General features: G+C 48.6%; 2 protein-coding genes across 2 annotated transcripts in view; one reads left to right on the top strand and one right to left on the bottom strand.

Annotated features, from left to right (window-relative positions):
- Nucleotides 1–11,161: 11,161 nt before the first annotated feature.
- NEU3 (neuraminidase 3) lies at nt 11,162–16,637 on the bottom strand. Its single transcript, XM_056561088.1, has 3 exons — nt 16,160–16,637; nt 12,871–13,087; nt 11,162–12,673 (listed from the first exon to the last, which is right to left on the bottom strand). Exons 2-3 carry the CDS (start codon nt 13,069–13,071, stop codon nt 11,681–11,683), a joined length of 1,194 nt encoding a protein of 397 aa, XP_056417063.1. The 5' UTR covers nt 13,072–13,087; nt 16,160–16,637; the 3' UTR covers nt 11,162–11,680.
- A 412-nt stretch (nt 16,638–17,049) lies between these two features.
- XRRA1 (X-ray radiation resistance associated 1) overlaps nt 17,050–21,531 on the top strand; it is a 102,044-nt gene continuing 97,562 nt past the window's right edge. The window contains exon 1 of the mRNA XM_056561085.1: nt 17,050–17,071. Within this exon, the coding sequence (XP_056417060.1) occupies nt 17,065–17,071 (7 nt within the window). The 5' untranslated portion in view covers nt 17,050–17,064. The remainder of the gene's footprint in view (nt 17,072–21,531) is intronic.

Genomic DNA, 21,531 nt, shown 5'->3' with positions numbered 1-21,531 from the left:
AGGAGGTCACTGCATCTTATTTTTTTCCGCTGGAAAAGACCCAGCGTCTTCTGAGATCCATCCGGTCGGGGGACCAGGATGTTGATCCCGGGGAAGCCTCTACCTCCGCCTCTAAGGGACCTAGGGTCTTTAAAGCGGATGATACCCTTCTGTCCGTGCTTAGAACGGAATGGAAAAAAACAGAAAAGGGTCCGGTCTTAACTAAAAGATTTAAGACCATGTTTCCTATACAGGAATCTCAGCTTTCTTCCTGGGGCCCTGTCCCTAAGGTTGACATGGCAGTTGCCAAACTGTCCAAGAGGACAGTGGTCCCTGCCGAGGATGGGTCTTCCTTGCAGGATCCAATGGATCGGAAGGCTGACTGTGCCATGAGGCGCTCCTACTCCACTGCTTCTGTGTCTGCATCAGTGGCGATAGCTTGCTCTGAGGTAGCAAACTTTTTGAAGACCCGTCTTTCTAACATCCAGTCGGATTTGGACCAGGGGGTTCCTAGAGATGAAATTCTTTCATCCTTCAAGACGTCCAATCTGGCCGTTGATTTTTTGTGCGATGCTTCCACCCAGCATCTTAAATTGGCCTCCAAGTCTATGGCCCTGGCTTCCGCTGGACGACGTCCTCTATGGTTAAAACCTTGGAAGGTTGACAACTCTTCCAAGAACACCTTATGTGCTATGCCTTACGAACCCGGCATTCTTTTCGGAGCTGAGCTGGACCGCATTATGGAGGGACTTTCTGACAAGAAAGGCAAGTCCCTTCCTTATTCCTCCTTTTGTGGTCGAGGCCGGCGTTCTGGGGGCGGATCAGCCCCCCAGCCTAAGCCTCAGAGAGAATGGGGTAATCAACGCCGGGGCGGAAAACGCTCCCGTAGCTCCAAAGACAACAGAAAGCTCTGACTGCGGGCTTCTACGAAGCTCTGGGTTCCTTGCCGAGGTGACCTTTCCAGTTTCCCATTCTGCCCCCCAGATTCCAGTTGGTGGTCGTCTTCACCACTTTTCAAGCGCCTGGTCCCTCCACATTCAGGATCCTTGGGTCCTGAGATTAATCTCGGATGGTTATTCGATAGACCTCGAATCAATTCCCCCATCCAATTATGTGGAGACAAGAGTTTTTTCACCAATCAAACAGGGGGCGCTAGAAACCTACATTCTGGAATACATCCAGAAGAATGCCTTAGAGGAAGTTCCTCTTTCTGAGCGGGGGTCAGGAATTTATTCTCCAGTCTTCCTAGTTCCCAAGGTAACAGGAGACTGGCGGATGATTATAGATCTGAGATATCTCAATCAGTATGTGAAGCACAAACGCTTTCGTATGGAAACTATTCAATCTGTGGTCAACCTCATCTCGCCAGGGGATTACCTGGCTACTCTGGATCTAAAGGATGCTTACCTTCATATTCCTATTCATCCGGTATCCAGAAAGTATCTAAGGATCGCAGTTCAGGTAGGGGGAGTTCTAAAACACCTCCAGTTTGTAGCCCTCCCGTTTGGAATTTCTTCGGCCCCACACACATTTACCAAAGTGGTGGTAGCGGTAGTCGCTGCTCTAAGGCTCCAGGGGCTCAGCATCGTTCCCTACCTAGACGATTGGCTCCTCAGAGCTCCTTCTTCTGCGATCCTGTCCCAACATCTGCAACTAGCAGTATCCTTCCTTCACCAGTTAGGGTGGATAGTCAATTGGGCCAAATCCAATTTCCTCCCAACTACCTCAGTGAGGTTTCTCGGCTTCATAGTCGACTCAATCTCCATGACACTCTACCTCTCTCCCGAGAGGAAATCTCGGGTGCAGGAATCGGCCCTTTTTCTCTCTGTACCCCGGAGAGTTTCCATTCGCACTCTCATGCGGATGTTGGGACTTATGTCCGCTACCGTGGATGCGGTTCCTTGGGCTCTTTGGCATCTACGCCCTCTTCAATCAGAGGTGCTCGCCACTTGGAATCTCAGGCCCTCGGGCCTAAACAAGTGCCACTCCCTGTCTTATCGAGTCAGGTCCTCTCTCAGATGGTGGTCTCACCTCGAGGACGGCAAGTCAATGATCCAACCCCCTTGGATCATACTTACTACCGACGCGTCCCTTGTAGGTTGGGGAGCGCATCTCTTGGATCTGTTAGTGCGGGGATCTTGGTCTCCTCAGGAGAGAGGGTTAACCTTCAATCTCCTCGAGATTCGAGCCATCAGATTAGCACTCCTCCACTTTGCTTCTCTTCTTCAAGGGAAAGCAGTAAAGATCCAATCCGACAGCATGACGGCTGTATTGTACATCAACAAGCAGGGAGGCACTCGATCACAAAGCCTCCTCAGAGAGGTGGGTCTGATCTTGGATTGGGCAGAGAGGAACCTAACCCACCTGTCGGCAGTTCACATTCGGGGATCTCTCAATGTGATCGCCGACCGCCTGAGCAGAGGACTTTCAACTGGAGAATGGTCTCTCCATCCAGAGATGTTCAAACAAATAATACTCAGGTGGGATATGCCAGAAATAGATCTTATGGCAACAAGGTTCAACACCAAAGTGGTGAGATTTTGTTCCCTGTACAGGGAAGACAACCCAGTAGCAATCGATGCTCTCTCAATCCCATGGAGGTTCAGGCTGGCCTACATCTTCCCTCCAATTTCCTTGATCCCAAGGGTATTGATGAAAATCAGGCAGGACCAAGCCTCTGTCATAGCCATAATTCCATTTTGGCCCAAGAGAGCTTGGTTTACCCAACTCTTGCAAATGAGTCGGGGACAATTCTGGAGGCTTCCCCCAGAGCAAGCACTAGTGTCGGGGGACACTCACAGCTGCTCAAATCTTCAAATGTTCAACCTGACAGCCTGGAGGTTGACCAGTCCCTTCCACATCTAGAAGGGCTTTCTAGTGCGGTCTTGAATACCCTCTCGCATTCCAGAGCGGAGTCCACTAACAGAGCCTATAAAAGAATTTGGACAACTTTTCAGTCTTGGTGCTCCAAGAAACAACTACCTGGACAGAATCCAGCTGTTGCCACAATCCTCAACTTTCTCCAGGAGGGATTAGACAAGAATCTATCTCCTTCCACACTCAGAGTGCAGGTATCAGCCATCTCTGCCTTTCTCAATAAACCATTGTCTCAAGACCCACTAGTCAAAATATTCTTGAGGGGATCCTCAAGGTTAAAACCTACAATTATACAACCTGTCCCAGCATGGGACTTATCGATGGTGCTCAAGGGGTTAGCATCCCCCCTTTGAGCCCTTGGAGGAGGTGGACATGAAGTTTGTTACCATTAAAATAACTTTTTTACTGGCAATCACTTCAGCCAAAAGGATTGGGGAACTTCAAGCGCTCTCGGCACTTGAACCATATACTAAATTTTTGCCGGATCGAGTGTTACTCAGATTCATGCCATCCTTGATACCTAAGGTTCCATCATTCCAAAATATAAATCAAGTTATATCCCTGCCAGTATTTTCTCCTCCTCCATCCTCCAATGAAGATAGTTCTCTTCATTGCCTAGATATTTCGAGATGTCTCCAGATCTATATAAGAAGATCTTTGGAGTTTCGGAAGGATGAAAATCTGCTAATTCTCTTTTCAGGACCCAAAAGAGGTCTTAAAGCTTCAAAGCCCTCCATCAGTAGATGGGTAAAAGATGCCATTCGTATTGCCATGGTATCCCAAGGTAAGGAGCCTCCTGAGTTTGTAAAAGCTCATTCCACCAGGTCTGTATCTACCTCCTTTGCGGAAAGGAGTCTTGTTCCCTTGGAACATATATGCAAAGCTGCTTCCTGGAGTTCACTCTCCACATTTATCACCCACTACAGACTTGACAGTAGATTGGCCGATTTTTCCTCATTTGGACGGACAGTATTATCTGCCGTCAGGCATGAGAGCCCTCCCTCATAGGGTTTCTGCTTGCCATTTCCCCATCTGTGCTACTGGTTAGGACGTAAGGGAATCGTTAATTTCTAACGATAATTTGTTTTCCCTTAGTCCTAACAGTAGCACAACTTTCCCTCCCTAGTTAAGTTATTTTCTTCTATTATTTACCTTTAGTTCTTCTTGTTACTACACAATGAGGCAGAGGATGACCCTCTTACTTATACAGGGGGTTGTGGGTGTGTCTTACTGATTGTTTAATTAGGTTCAATAAAACTTCCATCTGTCCTACCAGTTCGCGGGGGGTGGAATACCCCATCTGTGCTACTGTTAGGACTAAGGGAAAACAAATTATCGTTAGAAATTAACGAATATAATTTTTTTTTGTTAATGGATATTTTATTAGTACTTTTTTATGGGTATATATCAAATTGTATATATTTTTGTTACGCCTAGCGCTCCGGGTCCCCGCTCCTCCCCGGAGCGCTCACGGCGTCTTTCTCCCTGCAGCTCCCCGGTCAGTCCCGCTGACCGGGAGCGCTGCACTGTCATGGCCGTTGGGGATGTGATTCGCACAGCGGGACGCGCCCGCTCGCGAATCGCATCCCAGGTCACTTACCCGTTCCCGTCCCCTGCTGTCATGTGCTGGCGCGCGCGGCTCCGCTCTCTAGGGCGCGCGCGCGCCAGCTCCCTGAGACTTAAAGGGCCAGTGCACCAATGATTGGTGCCTGGCCCAATTAGCTTAATTGGCTTCCACCTGGTCCCTGTCTATATCTAACCTCCTCCCATGCACTTCCTGGCCGGATCTTGTTGCCCTTGTGCCTAGTGAAAGCGTTCCCTTGTTTGTTCCTAGCCCTTGTTCCAGACCTCCTGCCGTTGCCCCTGACTACGATCCTTGCTGCCTGCCCCGACCTTCTGCTACGTCCGACCTTGCCTTTGTCTACTCCCTTGTACCGCGCCTATCTTCAGCAGTCAGAGAGGTTGAGCCGTTGCTAGTGGATACGACCTGGTCACTACCGCCGCAGCAAGACCATCCCGCTTTGCGGCGGGCTCTGGTGAAAACCTGTAGTGACTTAGAACCGGTCCACTAGCACGGTCCTCGCCAATCCCTCTCTGGCACAGAGGATCCACCTCCTACCAGCCGGGATCGTGACAGTAGATCCGGCCATGGATCCCGCTGAGGTCCCTCTGCCTTATATCTCTGATATCACCACGGTGGTCGCTCAGCAATCCCGACAGATCGCCCATCTAACCCACCAGCTGTCGGAAATGTCCACCATTGTGCACCAACTTCAGTCACAACTTCAGCAGCAATCATCTCCTCCGCCAGCTCCTGCACCCCTTCCGCAGCGAGTGGCCACTCCTAGCCTCCGCCTGTCCTTGCCGGACAAATTTAATGGGGACTCTAAGTTTTGCCGTGGCTTTCTTTCGCAATGTTCCCTGCACATGGAGATGATGTCGGACCATTTTCCTACTGAAAGGTCTAAGGTGGCTTTCGTAGTCAGCCTTCTGTCTGGAAAAGCCCTGTCATGGGTGTCACGATGCCGGCTGGCAGGTAGTGGATCCTCTGTGCCAGAGAGGGGTGGCGAGGACCGCGCTAGTGGACCGGTTCTAAGCCACTACAGGTTTTCACCAGAGCCCGCCGCAAAGCGGGATGGTCTTGCTGCGGCGGTAGTGACCAGGTCGTATCCACTAGCAACGGCTCACCTCTCTGACTGCTGAAGATAGGCGAGGTACAAGGGAGTAGGCAGAAGCAAGGTCGGACGTAGCAGAAGGTCGGGGGGCAGGCGGCAAGGATCGTAGTCAGGGGCAACGGCAGGAGGTCAGGAACACGGGCTAGGAACAAACAAGGGAACGCTTTCACTAGGCACAAGTGCAACAAGATCCGGCAAGGGAGTGCAAGGGAGGAGACCAGATATAGCCAGGGAGCAGGTGGGAGCCAATTAAGCTAATTGGGCCAGGCACCAATCATTGGTGCACTGGCCCTTTAAGTCTCAGGGAGCTGGCGCGCGCGCGCCCTAGAGAGCGGAGCCGCGCGCGCCAGCACATGACAGCAGGGGACGGGAACGGGTAAGTGACCTGGGATGCGATTCGCGAGCGGGCGCGTCCCGCTGTGCGAATCGCATCCCCAACGGCCATGACAGAGCAGCGCTCCTGGTCAGCGGGACTGACCGGGGAGCTGCAGGGAGAAAGACGCCGTGAGCGCTCCGGGGAGGAGCGGGGGCCCGGAGCGCTAGGCGTAACAGTACCCCCCCCCCCTTAGGTCTCCCCTTCTCTTTGTCCGGTAACTGCCTCCCCTGGGATGAGGACACCGGGAAAGGATGGAGGGATTCCTCAACGGCAGGCAGAACAGCAGGAGTAGGAATGGGGAGAGAGGGCAGAGGGCGAGACCTGGCACGGGGCAGTGTGACACCAGGACGAGGGCCATGAGGGGACACAGAGGCTTGCCTGATGGGACTGGGAGGGGGGGAGAGGCATTTCCTGTGGCAGGCAGAGTCCTTAATGACCTTAGGGGGACCGGATACAGGAGGAACCACAGGGTCAGGGCAGGGAGTACTGGGAACCGGTTGAAGGCAGTCCTTGGAACAAGAGGGACCCCAACTCTTGATCTCCCCAGTGGACCAATCCAGGGTTGGGGAATGGTGTTGAAGCCAGGGTAGTCCAAGGAGAACTTCAGAAGTGCAATTAGGAAGGACAAAAAATACAATTTCCTCGTGATGAGGTCCGATGCACATTAGGAGGGGCTCCGTGCGGTAACGCACGGTGCAATCCAACCTGGCTCCGTTGACCGCGGAAATGTGGAGTGGCTTGACAAGACGGGTCACCGGAATGCGGAATTTATTCACTAAGGACTCCCGAATAAAATTCCCAGAGGCACCAGAGTCCAGGCAGGCCACGGCTGAGAGGGAAGAGCTGGCTGAAATAGAAATCCGTACAGGCACCGTGAGACGTGGAGAAGCCGACTTAGCATCAAGAGACGCCACACCCACGAGAGCTGGGTGCGAGCGTGCGTTTCCCAGACGTGGAGGACGGATTGGGCAATCCACCAAAAAATGTTCAGTACTGGCACAGTACAGACAAAGATTCTCTTCCTTACGGCGATTCCTCTCTTCCAGGGTCAGGCGAGACCGATCCACTTGCATGGCCTCCTCGGCGGGAGGCCTAGGCGCAGATTGCAGTGGAGACTGTGGGAGAGGTGTCCAGAGATCTAAGTCTTTTTCCTGGCGGAGCTCTTGATGCCTCTCAGAAAAACGCATGTCAATGCGAGTGGCTAGATGAATGAGTTCATGCAGGTTAGCAGGAGTCTCTCGTGCGGCCAGAACATCCTTAATGTTGCTGGATAGGCCTTTTTTAAAGGTCGCGCAGAGAGCCTCATTATTCCAGGATAGTTCAGAAGCAAGAGTACGGAATTGTATGGCGTACTCGCCAACGGAGGAATTACCCTGGACCAGGTTCAGCAGGGCAGTCTCAGCAGAAGAGGCTCGGGCAGGTTCCTCAAAGACACTTCGAATTTCCGAGAAGAAGGAGTGTACAGAGGCAGTGACGGGGTCATTGCGGTCCCAGAGCGGTGTGGCCCATGACAGGGCTTTTCCAGACAGAAGGCTGACTACGAAAGCCACCTTAGACCTTTCAGTAGGAAACTGGTCCGACATCATCTCCAAGTGCAGGGAACATTGCGAAAGAAAGCCACGGCAAAACTTAGAGTCCCCATTAAATTTGTCCGGCAAGGACAGGCGGAGGCTAGGAGTGGCCACTCGCTGCGGAAGGGGTGCAGGAGCTGGCGGAGGAGATGGTTGTTGCTGCTGTAGCTGTGACTGTACTTGCTGTAGTTGTGACTGGAGTTGCTGTGTCATGGTGGTCAAGTACGACAGCTGGTGATCTTGTTGGGCGATCTGACGAGCTTGCTGGGCGACCAGCGTAGGGAGGTCAGCGACAGCTGGCAGAGGAACTTCAGCGGGATCCATGGCCGGATCTACTGTCACGATGCCGGCTGGTAGGTAGTGGATCCTCTGTGCCAGAGAGGGGTGGCGAGGACCGCGCTAGTGGACCGGTTCTAAGCCACTACAGGTTTTCACCAGAGCCCGCCGCAAAGCGGGATGGTCTTGCTGCGGCAGTAGTGACCAGGTCGTATCCACTAGCAACGGCTCACCTCTCTGACTGCTGAAGATAGGCGAGGTACAAGGGAGTAGGCAGAAGCAAGGTCGGACGTAGCAGAAGGTCGGGGGCAGGCGGCAAGGATCGTAGTCAGGGGCAACGGCAGGAGGTCAGGAACACGGGCTAGGAACAAACAAGGGAACGCTTTCACTAGGCACAAGTGCAACAAGATCCGGCAAGGGAGTGCAAGGGAGGAGACCAGATATAGCCAGGGAGCAGGTGGGAGCCAATTAAGCTAATTGGGCCAGGCACCAATCATTGGTGCACTGGCCCTTTAAGTCTCAGGGAGCTGGCGCGCGCGCGCCCTAGAGAGCGGAGCCGCGCGCGCCAGCACATGACAGCAGGGGACGGGAACGGGTAAGTGACCTGGGATGCGATTCGCGAGCGGGCGCGTCCCGCTGTGCGAATCGCATCCCCAACGGCCATGACAGAGCAGCGCTCCCGGTCAGCGGGACTGACCGGGGAGCTGCAGGGAGAAAGACGCCGTGAGCGCTCCGGGGAGGAGCGGGGGCCCGGAGCGCTAGGCGTAACAATGGGCCACACCGCTCTGGGACCGCAATGACCCCGTCACTGCCTCTGTACACTCCTTCTTCTCGGAAATTCGAAGTGTCTTTGAGGAACCTGCCCGAGCCTCTTCTGCTGAGACTGCCCTGCTGAACCTGGTCCAGGGTAATTCTTCCGTTGGCGAGTACGCCATACAATTCCGTACTCTTGCTTCTGAACTATCCTGGAATAATGAGGCCCTCTGCGCGACCTTTAAAAAAGGCCTATCCAGCAACATTAAAGATGTTCTGGCCGCACGAGAAACTCCTGCTAACCTGCATGAACTCATTCATCTAGCCACTCGCATTGACATGCGTTTTTCTGAGAGACATCAAGAGCTCCGCCAGGAAAAAGACTTAGATCTCTGGACACCTCTCCCACAGTCTCCACTGCAATCTGCGCCTAGGCCTCCCGCCGAGGAAGCCATGCAAGTGGATCGGTCTCGCCTGACCCTGGAAGAGAGGAATCGCCGTAAGGAAGAGAATCTTTGTCTGTACTGTGCCAGTACCGAGCATTTCTTGGTGGATTGCCCTATCCGTCCTCCACGCCTGGGAAACGTACGCACGCACCCAGCTCACGTGGGTGTGGCGTCTCTTGGCTCCAAGTCTGCTTCTCCACGTCTCACGGTGCCTGTACGGATTTCTTCTTCAGCCAGCTCTTCCCTCTCAGCCGTGGCCTGCCTGGACTCTGGTGCCTCTGGGAATTTTATTCGGGAGTCCTTGGCGAATAAATTCCGCATCCCGGTGACCCGTCTTGTCAAGCCACTCCACATTTCCGCGGTCAACGGAGCCAGGTTGGATTGCACCGTGCGTTTCCGCACGAAGCCCCTCCTAATGTGCATCGGACCTCATCATGAGAAAATTGAGTTTTTGGTCCTCCCCAATTGCACTTCTGAAGTTCTCCTTGGACTACCCTGGCTTCTACACCATTCCCCAACCCTGGACTGGTCCACTGGGGAGATCAAGAGTTGGGGTCCCTCTTGTTCCAAGGACTGCCTTAAACCGGTTCCCAGTACTCCCTGCCGTGACCCTGTGGTTCCTCCTGTATCCGGTCTCCCTAAGGTCGTTAGGGACTCTGCCTGCCACAGAAAATGCCTCTCCCCCCCTCCCAGTCCACTCAGGCAAGCCTCGGTGCCTCCTCATGGCCCTCGTCCTGGTGTCACACTGCCCCGTGCCAGGCCTCGCCCTCTGCCCTCCCTCCCCATTCCCACTCCTGCTGTACTGCCTGCCATTGAGGAAACCATCCATTCCTTCCCGGTGTCCTCATCCCAGGGGAGGCAGTCACCGGACAAAAAAAAGGGGAGACCTAAGGGGGGGGGTACTGTTACGCCTAGCGCTCCGGGTCCCCGCTCCTCCCCGGAGCGCTCACGGCGTCTTTCTCCCTGCAGCTCCCCGGTCAGTCCCGCTGACCGGGAGCGCTGCACTGTCATGGCCGTTGGGGATGCGATTCGCACAGCGGGACGCGCCCGCTCGCGAATCGCATCCCAGGTCACTTACCCGTTCCCGTCCCCTGCTGTCATGTGCTGGCGCGCGCGGCTCCGCTCTCTAGGGCGCGCGCGCGCCAGCTCCTTGAGACTTAAAGGGCCAGTGCACCAATGATTGGTGCCTGGCCCAATTAGCTTAATTGGCTTCCACCTGGTCCCTGTCTATATCTAACCTCCTCCCATGCACTTCCTGGCCGGATCTTGTTGCCCTTGTGCCTAGTGAAAGCGTTCCCTTGTTTGTTCCTAGCCCGTGTTCCAGACCTCCTGCCGTTGCCCCTGACTACGATCCTTGCTGCCTGCCCCGACCTTCTGCTACGTCCGACCTTGCCTTTGTCTACTCCCTTGTACCGCGCCTATCTTCAGCAGTCAGAGAGGTTGAGCCGTTGCTAGTGGATACGACCTGGTCACTACCGCCGCAGCAAGACCATCCCGCTTTGCGGCGGGCTCTGGTGAAAACCTGTAGTGACTTAGAACCGGTCCACTAGCACGGTCCTCGCCAATCCCTCTCTGGCACAGAGGATCCACCTCCTACCAGCCGGGATCGTGACAATTTTTTTGTACGGATATAACTTTTGTGGTATTATTTGATATTATTACCTCCCGATATGGCATTCGCTTCCTTTGGTGTCACATCTTGTGAGGGTATTAGTATCTTTGTATCGTTTTTCTTGGAACATCATTGTAGCTGAAGAAGGAGCCAGTGTGGCTCGGAAACGCACAGTGAAATTATATATATATATATATATATATATATATATATATATATATGTATATATATATATATATATATATATATATATATATGAAAACATACAACGTGTTTCTATGCCACGCTGGCTCCTTCTTCAGGTACCAAGAATTTTTTTTACAAGGATATAAATACCCTCACAAGACGAGACATCACAGAAAGCGGTGCCATATTGGGGTGGGGGATAATTATCAAATAATACCGCAAAAATAATATCGATAGAAAAAAACTAAACAATATATACAATTCGATATATACCCACAAAAAAGTGCTAAGAAAATTTTAAAGGATATATTTTATATAATTTAACAAATTATAATTGATAAATTGTATAAAAATACACACACACACACACATATATATATATATATATATATATATATACACATATATGAATAAAATGTAATACTGATATAAATAAAATTAAAATAAATAAATAAATTATGAATTGATATATATTAATATTTTTTTTTCCGTATTGATATAATAATTTTCTGGGTGTGGTATTATTAGATATAATCATCTCCCGGTGATATGAGGGTATTTGTATCTTTGTATCATGTTTTTTTTTTCTTCGAAACATGGCACCTGAAGAAGGAGTCAGTGCGGTTCGGAAACGTGTTGCATTTTTTTTTTACATTTTTAAGCGAATACATTTTTATTTATCTGTTTAACTTTATCGGATCCTGTCAGCGTCTTTCTCGTATCTAGAAGGTGGAGAGTTGATTTTTGAATAGTTTTTGGGAGGAGAAGCAGCAGCTGTGAGTGGATCAATCTGTATAATACTACATTCATGTGTGTTGATCCAAACCCACGTTTGATGAGTGATGTTCACAACTTTCGTAGGCTTCAGCGTCTGGAGGAATTCACAAAGTGGGCGCTCTATGTCCGTTTGTTTGCTTTTTCAAATTTTTTTAGGGTTTGGAGGAATTGATCAGAAGCTCCTCCACCGTGAACCTCCGGAAGGCGATCTTCTCGGTGGTGTCTTTTCCGCATTCGAACAAACAGGCAAAGGTGTGAGTGTCCTGGCACACCGCCAAGTCCGAGTACCCACTGGGGCCTTGGTTGATGACCCACGGCAGGGACCAGTTGGACGGCACAAGAGGAGATTTATTTAAGTAGATTCCCAAGTCCAGGCGTTTGTGGCTGCTGGTCGGGTGGGAGTAGAGGAGCCAAGACGGGGCCCTTCCCTCAAGGCACAACATCTCGGACTCACGTCCCGCGTCTTCTTCTTGGTGGACCGCCATGGGCTGGTAGCTCACCACACTTCCTTGGCATCCATGGGGCGGCTCGCATAGGCTTTTATTGTAGTGGGCATCATCGAACTCTATGGAGTGGGAGCTGCTGGTGGCCTCCACCCGGTAATGGTGGCCGGTTCTGGCGCTGCAGTACAGGAGGTCGGAGCCATTGCTACACACCACCGGGGCTACCTCGCACTCGCCGGTCTCCTGCCTCCATAGCCCGCTGCCCATGTGCCAGCTCTCGCCGTGGTCGTCGCTGTAGAAGAAAAAAGAATGAGGCTTGGTCTTCCACGGGACGGGCACACCGCAAATACGGGAGTGGACGTAATACAGGTATGCCGGTACGACCAGCCACCCCGAGGGCGAGTAGTACACCCCGTGACCCGGGCCCACGGCCAAGGTGGCGCAGTTGCGGAGGTCCGGGCCCAGCACCTCCTCCGTCACGTCTTCCAGTCGACCCCACGACATGCCGTGATCGCGGCTGGTGATGTAGCAGATGCGGACGGCGTTTCTGCCGGTTAGGATTTGCCACATTTCGGAGCAGTCCGTTTTGACACAGATGAAGAAGAGGAGGACGGTGTCGGTGACGGGATCGTAGAGGGGGCAGGGGTTCATGGTCCGGTGGCCCGGTAGCTTGGCATGTCTCACCGCTATGGTGGGTTCCCACTAAACGGGCAAAAAAATAAAAAAAATTATCAAATACTTATATAACAGAAACAACAAAAACTACAACTCCCAGCATGCCCGGACAGCCGTTGGCTGTCCGGGCATGCTGGGAGTTGTAGTTTTGCAATAGTTGGAGATGCCCTGGTTGGGAATCACTGCCTTAGACGAGTCATTATAAATGAGAGGGTCCCCCGTACCTGCACCCCGCCGGGCCCCACCGCTCCTCTCCTCATCACGAGATACATGGCGTCCTGGTCATTGGGAGAAGATCGCTTTTCGGCGAAGGCCAAGAAGATGCGAGGCTGTGGGACGTACAGCAGAGCCGGGATACGATAGGTGACACCGCCGGGCTCCTGCTGGAACAGGGTCACCGCGTCTGGAGAGGGGGCCCCCGACATTGTCCGCAACCTGAGACTGCAGAACAGAAGCCATCGCTAGGGACAAAGTGACATAGCAACGGAGAACCCAGTGATCTGTCTGCTACATCTGTGTATCTAAGTCTATCATGTGCGATACTGTTGGCTGAGCTGCTGTACGTAGGCCTGTCGTATACAATACTGTCCACAGAGCCAATGTATCTAAAGCTGTTATTTGCGATACTGTCTTCTGATCCTCAGTATCCAAGCCATGTGTGAAACTTTGTGCTGAGCCTGTGTATCTAAATCGTGTGATACTGTCTTCAGATATGTATGTATATAAATGTTGTGATACTGTCTTGCCGGGCCACTGTATCTAAGTCTGTCATGTGTAGACCTGACTACTGAATCACTCTATCTACTGTGTGGTACCATCTGCTGAACCAGTGTATCTATGACTATAATGTGTGATACCATCTGCTTAACCCGCGTATCTAAGTCTACCTTGTGTAATACCATCTGCTTAACTAGTGTATCTAAGTCTTTCATGTGGGATACCGCCTGCTGAACCAATTTATCCAAGTCTATCATGTGGGATACCGCCTGCTGAACCAGTGTATCTAAGTCTATCATGTGGGATACCTCCTGCTGAACCAGTGTATCTAAGTCTATCATGTGTGATATCATCTGCTGAACCAGTGTATCTAAGTCTATCATGTGGGATACCACCTGCTGAACCAGGGTATCTAAGTCTATCATGTGGGATACCGCCTGCTAAACCAGTGTATCTAAGTCTATAATGTCTGATATCATCTGCTGAACCAGTGTATCTAAGTCTATCATGTGGGACACCACCGGCTGAACCAGTGTATCTAAGTCTATCATGTGGGATACTGCCTGCTGAACCAGTGTATGTAAGTCTATAATGTGTGATACCATTTTCTGAACCAGTGTATCTAAGTCTATCATGTGTGAGATCATCTGCTGAACCAGTGTATCTAAGTCTATCATGTGTGATACCATTTTCTGAACCAGTGTATCTAAGTCTATCATGTGTGATATCATCTGCTGAACCAGCCTTAAGCTACGTATCTAATTCAATAATTTGTGTTATTATCTGCTGATCCCCTGTATCCAAGCCCATTGTGTGTGATATTGTTAACTTGGGCTGCTGTATCTAAATTGTGTGATACTGCCTTACTGGGCCTAAGCTTGTCATATATAATACATTCTGTTGAGCCATTGTATCCAAACTGCATCTAAATTGTGTAATACTGACTTGCTGGGCCACTGTATCTAAGCTTGTCATGTATAATACAGTCTGATGAGCCAATATATCCAAACCTCTCACGTGATGTGTATCTAATCCTATCATGTATGTAACTGTGTGAGTACAACTAATCGTGTGATACTGCTGTATCTAAGCCTTTCATGTGTGATACTGTCTGCTTATCCACTGTATCTAAGCCTGTTATGTTTAATAGTATCTTCTGAGCCATGTATCTAGGTCAATCATGTCTTCTAATGTCTGCCGAGTCACTGTATCTAACCCTGTCACCACAGCTGAACCATGTATCTAAGCCTATCACATAACATACTGTCTACTGGGTTAATGTATCTAAGCCTATCACATACCATACTGTCTACTGGGTTAATGTATCTAAGCCTGTCACATACCACACTGTCTACTGGGTTAATGTATCTAAGCCTATCACATAACATACGGTCTATTGGGTTGATGTATCTAAGCCTATCACATACCATACTGTCTACTGGGTTAATGTATCTAAGCCTATCACATACCATACTGTCTACTGGGTTAATGTATCTAAGCCTATCACATAACATACTGTCTCCTGGGTTAATGTATCTAAGCCTATCACATAACATACTGTCTACTGGGTTAATGTAGCTAAGCCTATCACATAACATACTGTCTACTGGGTTAATGTATCTAAGCCTATCACATACCATACTGTCTACTGGGTTAATGTATCTAAGCCTATCACATACCATACTGTCTACTGGGTTAATGTATCTAAGCCTATCACATAACATACTGTCTACTGGGTTAATGTATCTAAGCCTATCACATAACATACTGTCTCCTGGGTTAATGTATCTAAGCCTATCACGTAACATACTGTCTCCTGGGTTAATGTATCTAAGCCTATCACATACCATACTGTCTACTGGGTTAATGTATCTAAGCCTGTCACATAACATACTGTCTACTGGGTTAATGTATCGAAGCCTATCACATAACATACTGTCTCCTGGGTTAATGTATCTAAGCCTATCACATAACATACTGTCTCCTGGGTTAATGTATCTAAGCCTATCACATACCATACTGTCTACTGGGTTAATGTATCTAAGCCTGTCACATAACATACTGTCTCCTGGGTTAATGTATCTAAGCCTGTCACATAACATACTGTCTCCTGGGTTAATGTATCTAAGCCTATCACATAACATACTGTCTCCTGGGTTAATGTATCTAAGCCTATCACGTAACATACTGTCTACTGGGTTAATGTATCTAAGCCTATCACATACCATACTGTCTACTGGGTTAATGTATCTAAGCCTATCACATAACATACTGTCTCCTGGGTTAATGTATCTAAGCCTATCACATAAAATACTGTCTCCTGGGTTAATGTATCTAAGCCTATCACATAACATACTGTCTACTGGGTTAATGTATCTAAGCCTATCACATAACATACTGTCTACTGGGTTAATGTATCTAAGCCTATCACATAACATACTGTCTACTGGGTTAATGTATCTAAGCCTGTCACATAACATACTGTCTACTGGGTTAATGTATCTAAGCCTATCACATAACATACTGTCTCCATGGTTAATGTATCTAAGCCTGTCACATAACATACTGTCTACTGGGTTAATGTATCTAAGCCTATCACATAACATACTGTCTCCTGGGTTAATGTATCTAAGCCTGTCATATGTGTCAGACAGCTGAGCCACAGTATCTAAATTAGATACTACTGACTGTAGAGCTGTTGTATCTAAACCCATGATGTGTGATACCCTGTTCAGTCTATACTACCGCCCGCACCCCTGTATACAGCCACATATACACAAAGTGCCCACTCCTAACCTCCTTCTCCGTAGCCTGTCAGGATATATAGACCCAAGATAAAAACCTGATCGCAAGTGTCCCCAAAACAGCAGCCGGCGGCCATCTTTGCGGAGACCAAACGCTTAGTTTAACTCATGTTCAGACACAGCCAACATGGCGGCCACAATATAATAGACATAATAGCTGCGCCTCTAGTGATGAGAAGCTTCTAACTGTCAGGTGACCCGAGCAGATTATATATAGGAGGCGGCAGTTGTCGCTTGTCAGTCAGTGTCCCTGCAGCGCCATCTGGTGTCCACAGCAGGAAGAGCAGAGAATTCCTTTACAGAGATCAATGGTCGCCAATGGCTGTCCTGACATGCTGGGAGTTGTAGTTGTGCAACAGCTGGAGGCGCCCTGGTTGAAAAGCACCGCCATAGATCAGATCAGATATGGCTGACAGTTTATCACTATAATTCTTACAATATTTTCAGCGATGTGACAACTAGAGATGAGCGAACTTACAGTAAATTTGATTCGTCACGAACTTCTCGGCTTGGCAGTTGATGACTTTTCCTGCATAAATTAGTTTGGCTTTCAGGTGCTCCCGTGGGCTGGAAAAGGTGGATACATTCCTAGGAGACTCTTTCCTAGGAATGTATCCACCTTTTCCAGCTCACCGGAGCACCTGAAAGCTGAACTAATTTATGCAGGAAAAGTCATCAACTGCCGAGCCGAGAAGTTCGTGACGAATTGAATTTACTGTAAGTTTACTCATCTCTAGTGACCACCGTCCAGTCATTAGCCTCCGGAGAGACAATTTCTAGTTCCTGTAATGCAGGGGTCTCAAACTGGTGGCCCTCCAGATGTTGCAAAACTTCAACTCCCAGCATGCCCGGACAGCCACACACCTGTCTGCCTCCTCCAGAGGATCCACACTGATCATGAAAGGTAAATCAAGGCTTCCTTTTTTTTTTTGCAAAACTTCAACTCCCAACATGCCCGGACAGCCGTTGGCTGTCCGGGCATGCTGGGAGTTGAAGTTTTGCAACATCTGGAGGGCCACCAGTTTGAGACCCCTGCTGTAATTTAAAGTTCTACAATTTTCCAATAGATATTCTGTATTCATTCTTTACCATTTTCAAGATCTCTACTTGCTGTCAACTTTTATTGTATATCTCTGAGAGGTATTTCTGCCATTTTACATGGGGTGTTCCCACAGGTGAGCAACGGTACACTGTAGCGAGTCCTGCAGCTGTGTGTAGACCTGTTCTGCTCATGTGATGAACATATAGGAGAGCAGCTTGCTGGATGAAGAGTGGTACACTGTAACGAGTCCTGCAGTTGTGTGGATACGTCCTGGTCATGTGATGGACAAGCAGATAAGTACCAGGTTGGATGAAGAGTGGTACACTGTAACAAGTACTACAGCTGTGTTGAGACCTGTCCTGGTCATGTAATGAACATCCGATCAGCTTGATGAATTAAGAGTGGTACACTGTAACGAGCACTGCAGCTGTGTGGATACGTCCTGGTCATGTAATGGACATATAGAGGTGGATGAAGAGTGGTACACTGTAACAAGTACTACAGCTGTGTGGCCTGGTCATGTGATGGACATACAGGTGAGCAGCTTGAGGGATGAAGAGTGGAACACTGTAACGAGCACTGCAGCTGTGTAGACCTGTCCTGGTCATGTGATGGACATATAGATAAGTACCATGTTGGATGAGCGGTGGTACACTGTAACGAGCACTGCAGCTGTGTATATCTGTCCTGGTCATGTGATGAACATCCGATCAGCTTGATGAATAAAGAGTGGTACACTGTAACAAGCACTGCAGTTGTGTAGATTCGTCCTGGTCATCTGATAGACATATAGATAAGAACCATGGTGGATGAAGAGTGGTACACTGTAACAAGTACTACAGCTGTGTGCCCTGGTCATGTGATGACCATACAGGTGAGCAGCTTGATGGATGAAGAGTGGTACACTGTAACGAGCACTGCAGCTGTGTATATCTGTCCTAGTCATGTGATGGACATATAGATAAGTACCATGTTGGATGAGAAGTGGTACACTGTAACAAGTACTACAGCTGTGTTGAGACCTGTACTGGTCATGTGATGAACATCCGATCAGCTTGATGGATGAAGAGTGGTACACTGTAACGAGCACTACAGCTGTGTAGACCTGTCCTGGTCATGTGATGGACATATAGACAAGTACCATGTTGGATGAGCAGTGGTACACTGTAACGAGCACTACAGCTGTGTAGACCTGTCCTGGTCATGTGATGGACATACAGATAAGTACCACGTTGGATGAGCAGTGGTACACTGTAACGAGCACTGCGGCTGTGTAGACCTGTCAGTATCTTACACACTTGTATTCCCATATGTCAGTGTTTCCCAATCAGGTGCCTCCAGCTGTTGCAAAACTACAACTCCCAGCATGCCCGGATAGCCAAATGCTGTCCAGGCATGCTGGGGGTTGTAGTTTTGCAACAGCTGGAGGCACCCTGATGACTTATTACTGATACTGCCTAAGATTCTGTTCACATCTGAGTAAACCATGACGCAGCTCCGGATCGGTCACATGACCAGCGACTAACACGCTCCGGATTGGTCACATGACCAGCGACTAACACACTCCGGATCGGTCACATGACCAGCGACTAACACGCTCCGGATTGGTCACATGACCAGCAACCAACACGCTCCGGATCGGTCACATGACCAGCGACCAACACGCTCCGGATCGGTCACATGACCAGCGACCAAAACGCTCCGGATCGGTCACATGACCAGCGACCAACACGCTCCGGATCGGTCACATGACCAGCGCCTTGAGCCAGTGTTCAGTCAATACTACATACCAGCTGCTTTAAGACTACAACTCTCAGCAAACTCCGACACCATAGGACTGTGAAACAGCACAGAATGTCAAGATCTCTGCTTGCTGTCGGAAACTGTTACACTACAGCAATGTTTCCACATCTGTAGCTCTGTACTACTACAACTCCCAGCATTCAATATCCAGCCCTCAGCGGTGGAAAACTTTTTTTTCTTTTTTTTTAATCAACTGGTGCCAGAAAGTTAAACAGATTTGTAAATTACTTCTATTAAAAAATCTTAATCCTTTCAGTACTTATTAGCTGCTGAATACTACAGAGGACATTCTCCTCAGAAATCACGAGCACAGTGCTCTCTGCTGACATCTCTGTCCATTTTAGGAACTGTCCAGAGCAGCATATGTTTGCTATGGGGATTTTCTCCTACTCTGGACAGTTCTTAATATAGACAGAGATGTCAGCAGAGAGCACTGTGCTCGTGATGTCAGCAGAGAGTTCTGTGTTCCAAAAAGAAAACCCATTTCCTCTGTAGTATTCAGCAGCTAATAAGTACTGGAAGGCTTAAGATTTTTTTTTTTTTATAGAAGTAATTTACAAATCTGTTTAACTTACTGGCACCAGTTGATTTAAAAAAATAAAAATAAATAAATAAAAAGTTTTCCACCGGAGTAGCCCTTAAATTTACAGATCTCTGCTAAATGTCACTGAATGGAGATTGTTCCTTGTTTACACTAGAGTGGCGTTTCCTAACCAGGGTGCCTGCAGCTGTTCCAAAACTACAACTCCCAGCATGTCCCGACACCACTGTGAAAGGGCGCAATATTTCAAGATCACTGCTTGCTGTCAGAAATTGGAAAAATATCCTTGTTTCCACCATGGCACCCTCAAGTACTAAAACTCTCAGCATGCAATATCAGCCTCCAGCAGGGAAATGTACTTTGTTTTCAGATCTCTGCTTGCTATCACTGAATGGAAAAAAATTATTGACACTAGCGCCGTGTTTCCTAAGCAGTGTGCCTCCAGGTGTTGCAAAACTACAACTCTCAGCAGGTTCAAGCATACTGGGAGTTGTAGTTTGGCAACAGCTGGAGGCACGCTGGTTGGGAAACACTGGTCTAGGACAAGGATCTCCAACCTGTGGTCCTCAAGATGATGCAAAACTACAACTCCCAGCATGCCCAGAAAGACAACCTGATAGTGAACAATAGGCACTGGTCATGTGACTGACCTGGAAATGTTGCAAAACTACAACTCCCAGCATGCCCAGAAAGACAACCTGATAGTGAACAATAGGCACTGGTCATGTGACTGACCTGGAAATGTTGCAAAACTACAACTCCCAGCATGCCCGGACAGCCGTTGGCTGTCCGGGCATGCTGGGAGTTGTAGTTTTGCAATATCTGGTGGTCCACAGGTTGGAAATTATAGCCATAGGATAGTAATTCTCCACCAGGGTGCCTCCAGCTGTTGCAAAACTACAACTCCCAGCATGCCCGAACAGCTGTTGGCTATCCAGGCATGCTGGGAGTTGTAGTTTTGCAAAAGCAGAAGTCCAGTTTGGAGACATACAAGATATTTCCTTTGATGCATCACGTCCAACATCTATTTAAATGTGGGCGGAGCTTCAATGAGGGCGGAACCTGCCGCTCCAGGATCGGGAATAAAAAAAAAAAAGTTGTCCACAAACATGGCTGCCACAATCCGCTACCGTACTGTAACCAACGACCACATAGAACAGAGTGAAGGAGGGGGCGCCCATAGCATTCTTCAACTGATCACAGCAGAGGTTTTGCTTCAATTTATCTTTTTTTTTTTTTTCCACAAATAAAAAAAAAAAAAAAGGAAAGAAAACAAAACACTTAGAAAACTGCAGTTCAGGAAACCGAAACGCGTCGACGGAACGTCAGAAGTGTAAAGTGACGGGACGAAGCGGCGACAGCTCTTAGAAATTGCTTCTTCCTTTATTGTTTACAGTGAGAGTTTATCGGCCTTTAAAGACAGAGCGAAGCGTCACACATACCGGCGGAACCGCTGCTCTCCCCCCCCCCCCCCCATTTATTTTTAACCCTTTTTATGCTGTACAAAAACAAAACCCGTTAACATCCCATCGAATAAATAAAACATTAGTACAGACAGAAAGAGGCGACAATCGTCCTGGAATATTGTAACAAACAAAAATAATAAAAAAAAAATAAAAACATTAAAATAAAAAATTCCAACGCAATGGCGGCTGTGGGCTGAGTACAGTATTTACGTCTATGGGCGGGGCTAATTTATTGGCTTTGTCTAGCGTCTATAGGTGGCGCTACGCTGAGCGATTTACTGACAAGACTTAAGTCATGGCGGCAGCCTATATAAATATATTGTAAAAAATAAAATACAAAAAAATTATATATTTTTTATATATATATATATATATATATATATATATATATATATATATATATATATATAAATTTTTTATTTGAAGTTTCACTTTATTTTACAAATCAATGTAAAGAAAAGTTTATATATAAAGTTTTTTAAATAGATATTTTTTAGGTATAATTTTTTTTT

Source organism: Hyla sarda, chromosome 2 (genome assembly GCF_029499605.1).
Source record: "Hyla sarda isolate aHylSar1 chromosome 2, aHylSar1.hap1, whole genome shotgun sequence".
Classification (NCBI taxonomy): Eukaryota; Metazoa; Chordata; class Amphibia; order Anura; family Hylidae; genus Hyla; species Hyla sarda.
Note: the sequence above shows the minus strand (reverse complement) of the source record. Positions and strands in the feature narration are given on the sequence as shown.

Bases quoted from the DNA above. Each gene is read 5' to 3' on its own strand.
- NEU3 (XM_056561088.1), bottom strand. From the start codon at position 13,071: ATGTCGGGGGCCCCCTCTCCAGACGCGGTGACCCTGTTCCAGCAGGAG. The intron at 12,674-12,870 runs GTACGGGGGACC...TTGCCCGTTTAG, and splicing joins TGGGGCCCGGCGGGGTGCAG to TGGGAACCCACCATAGCGGT.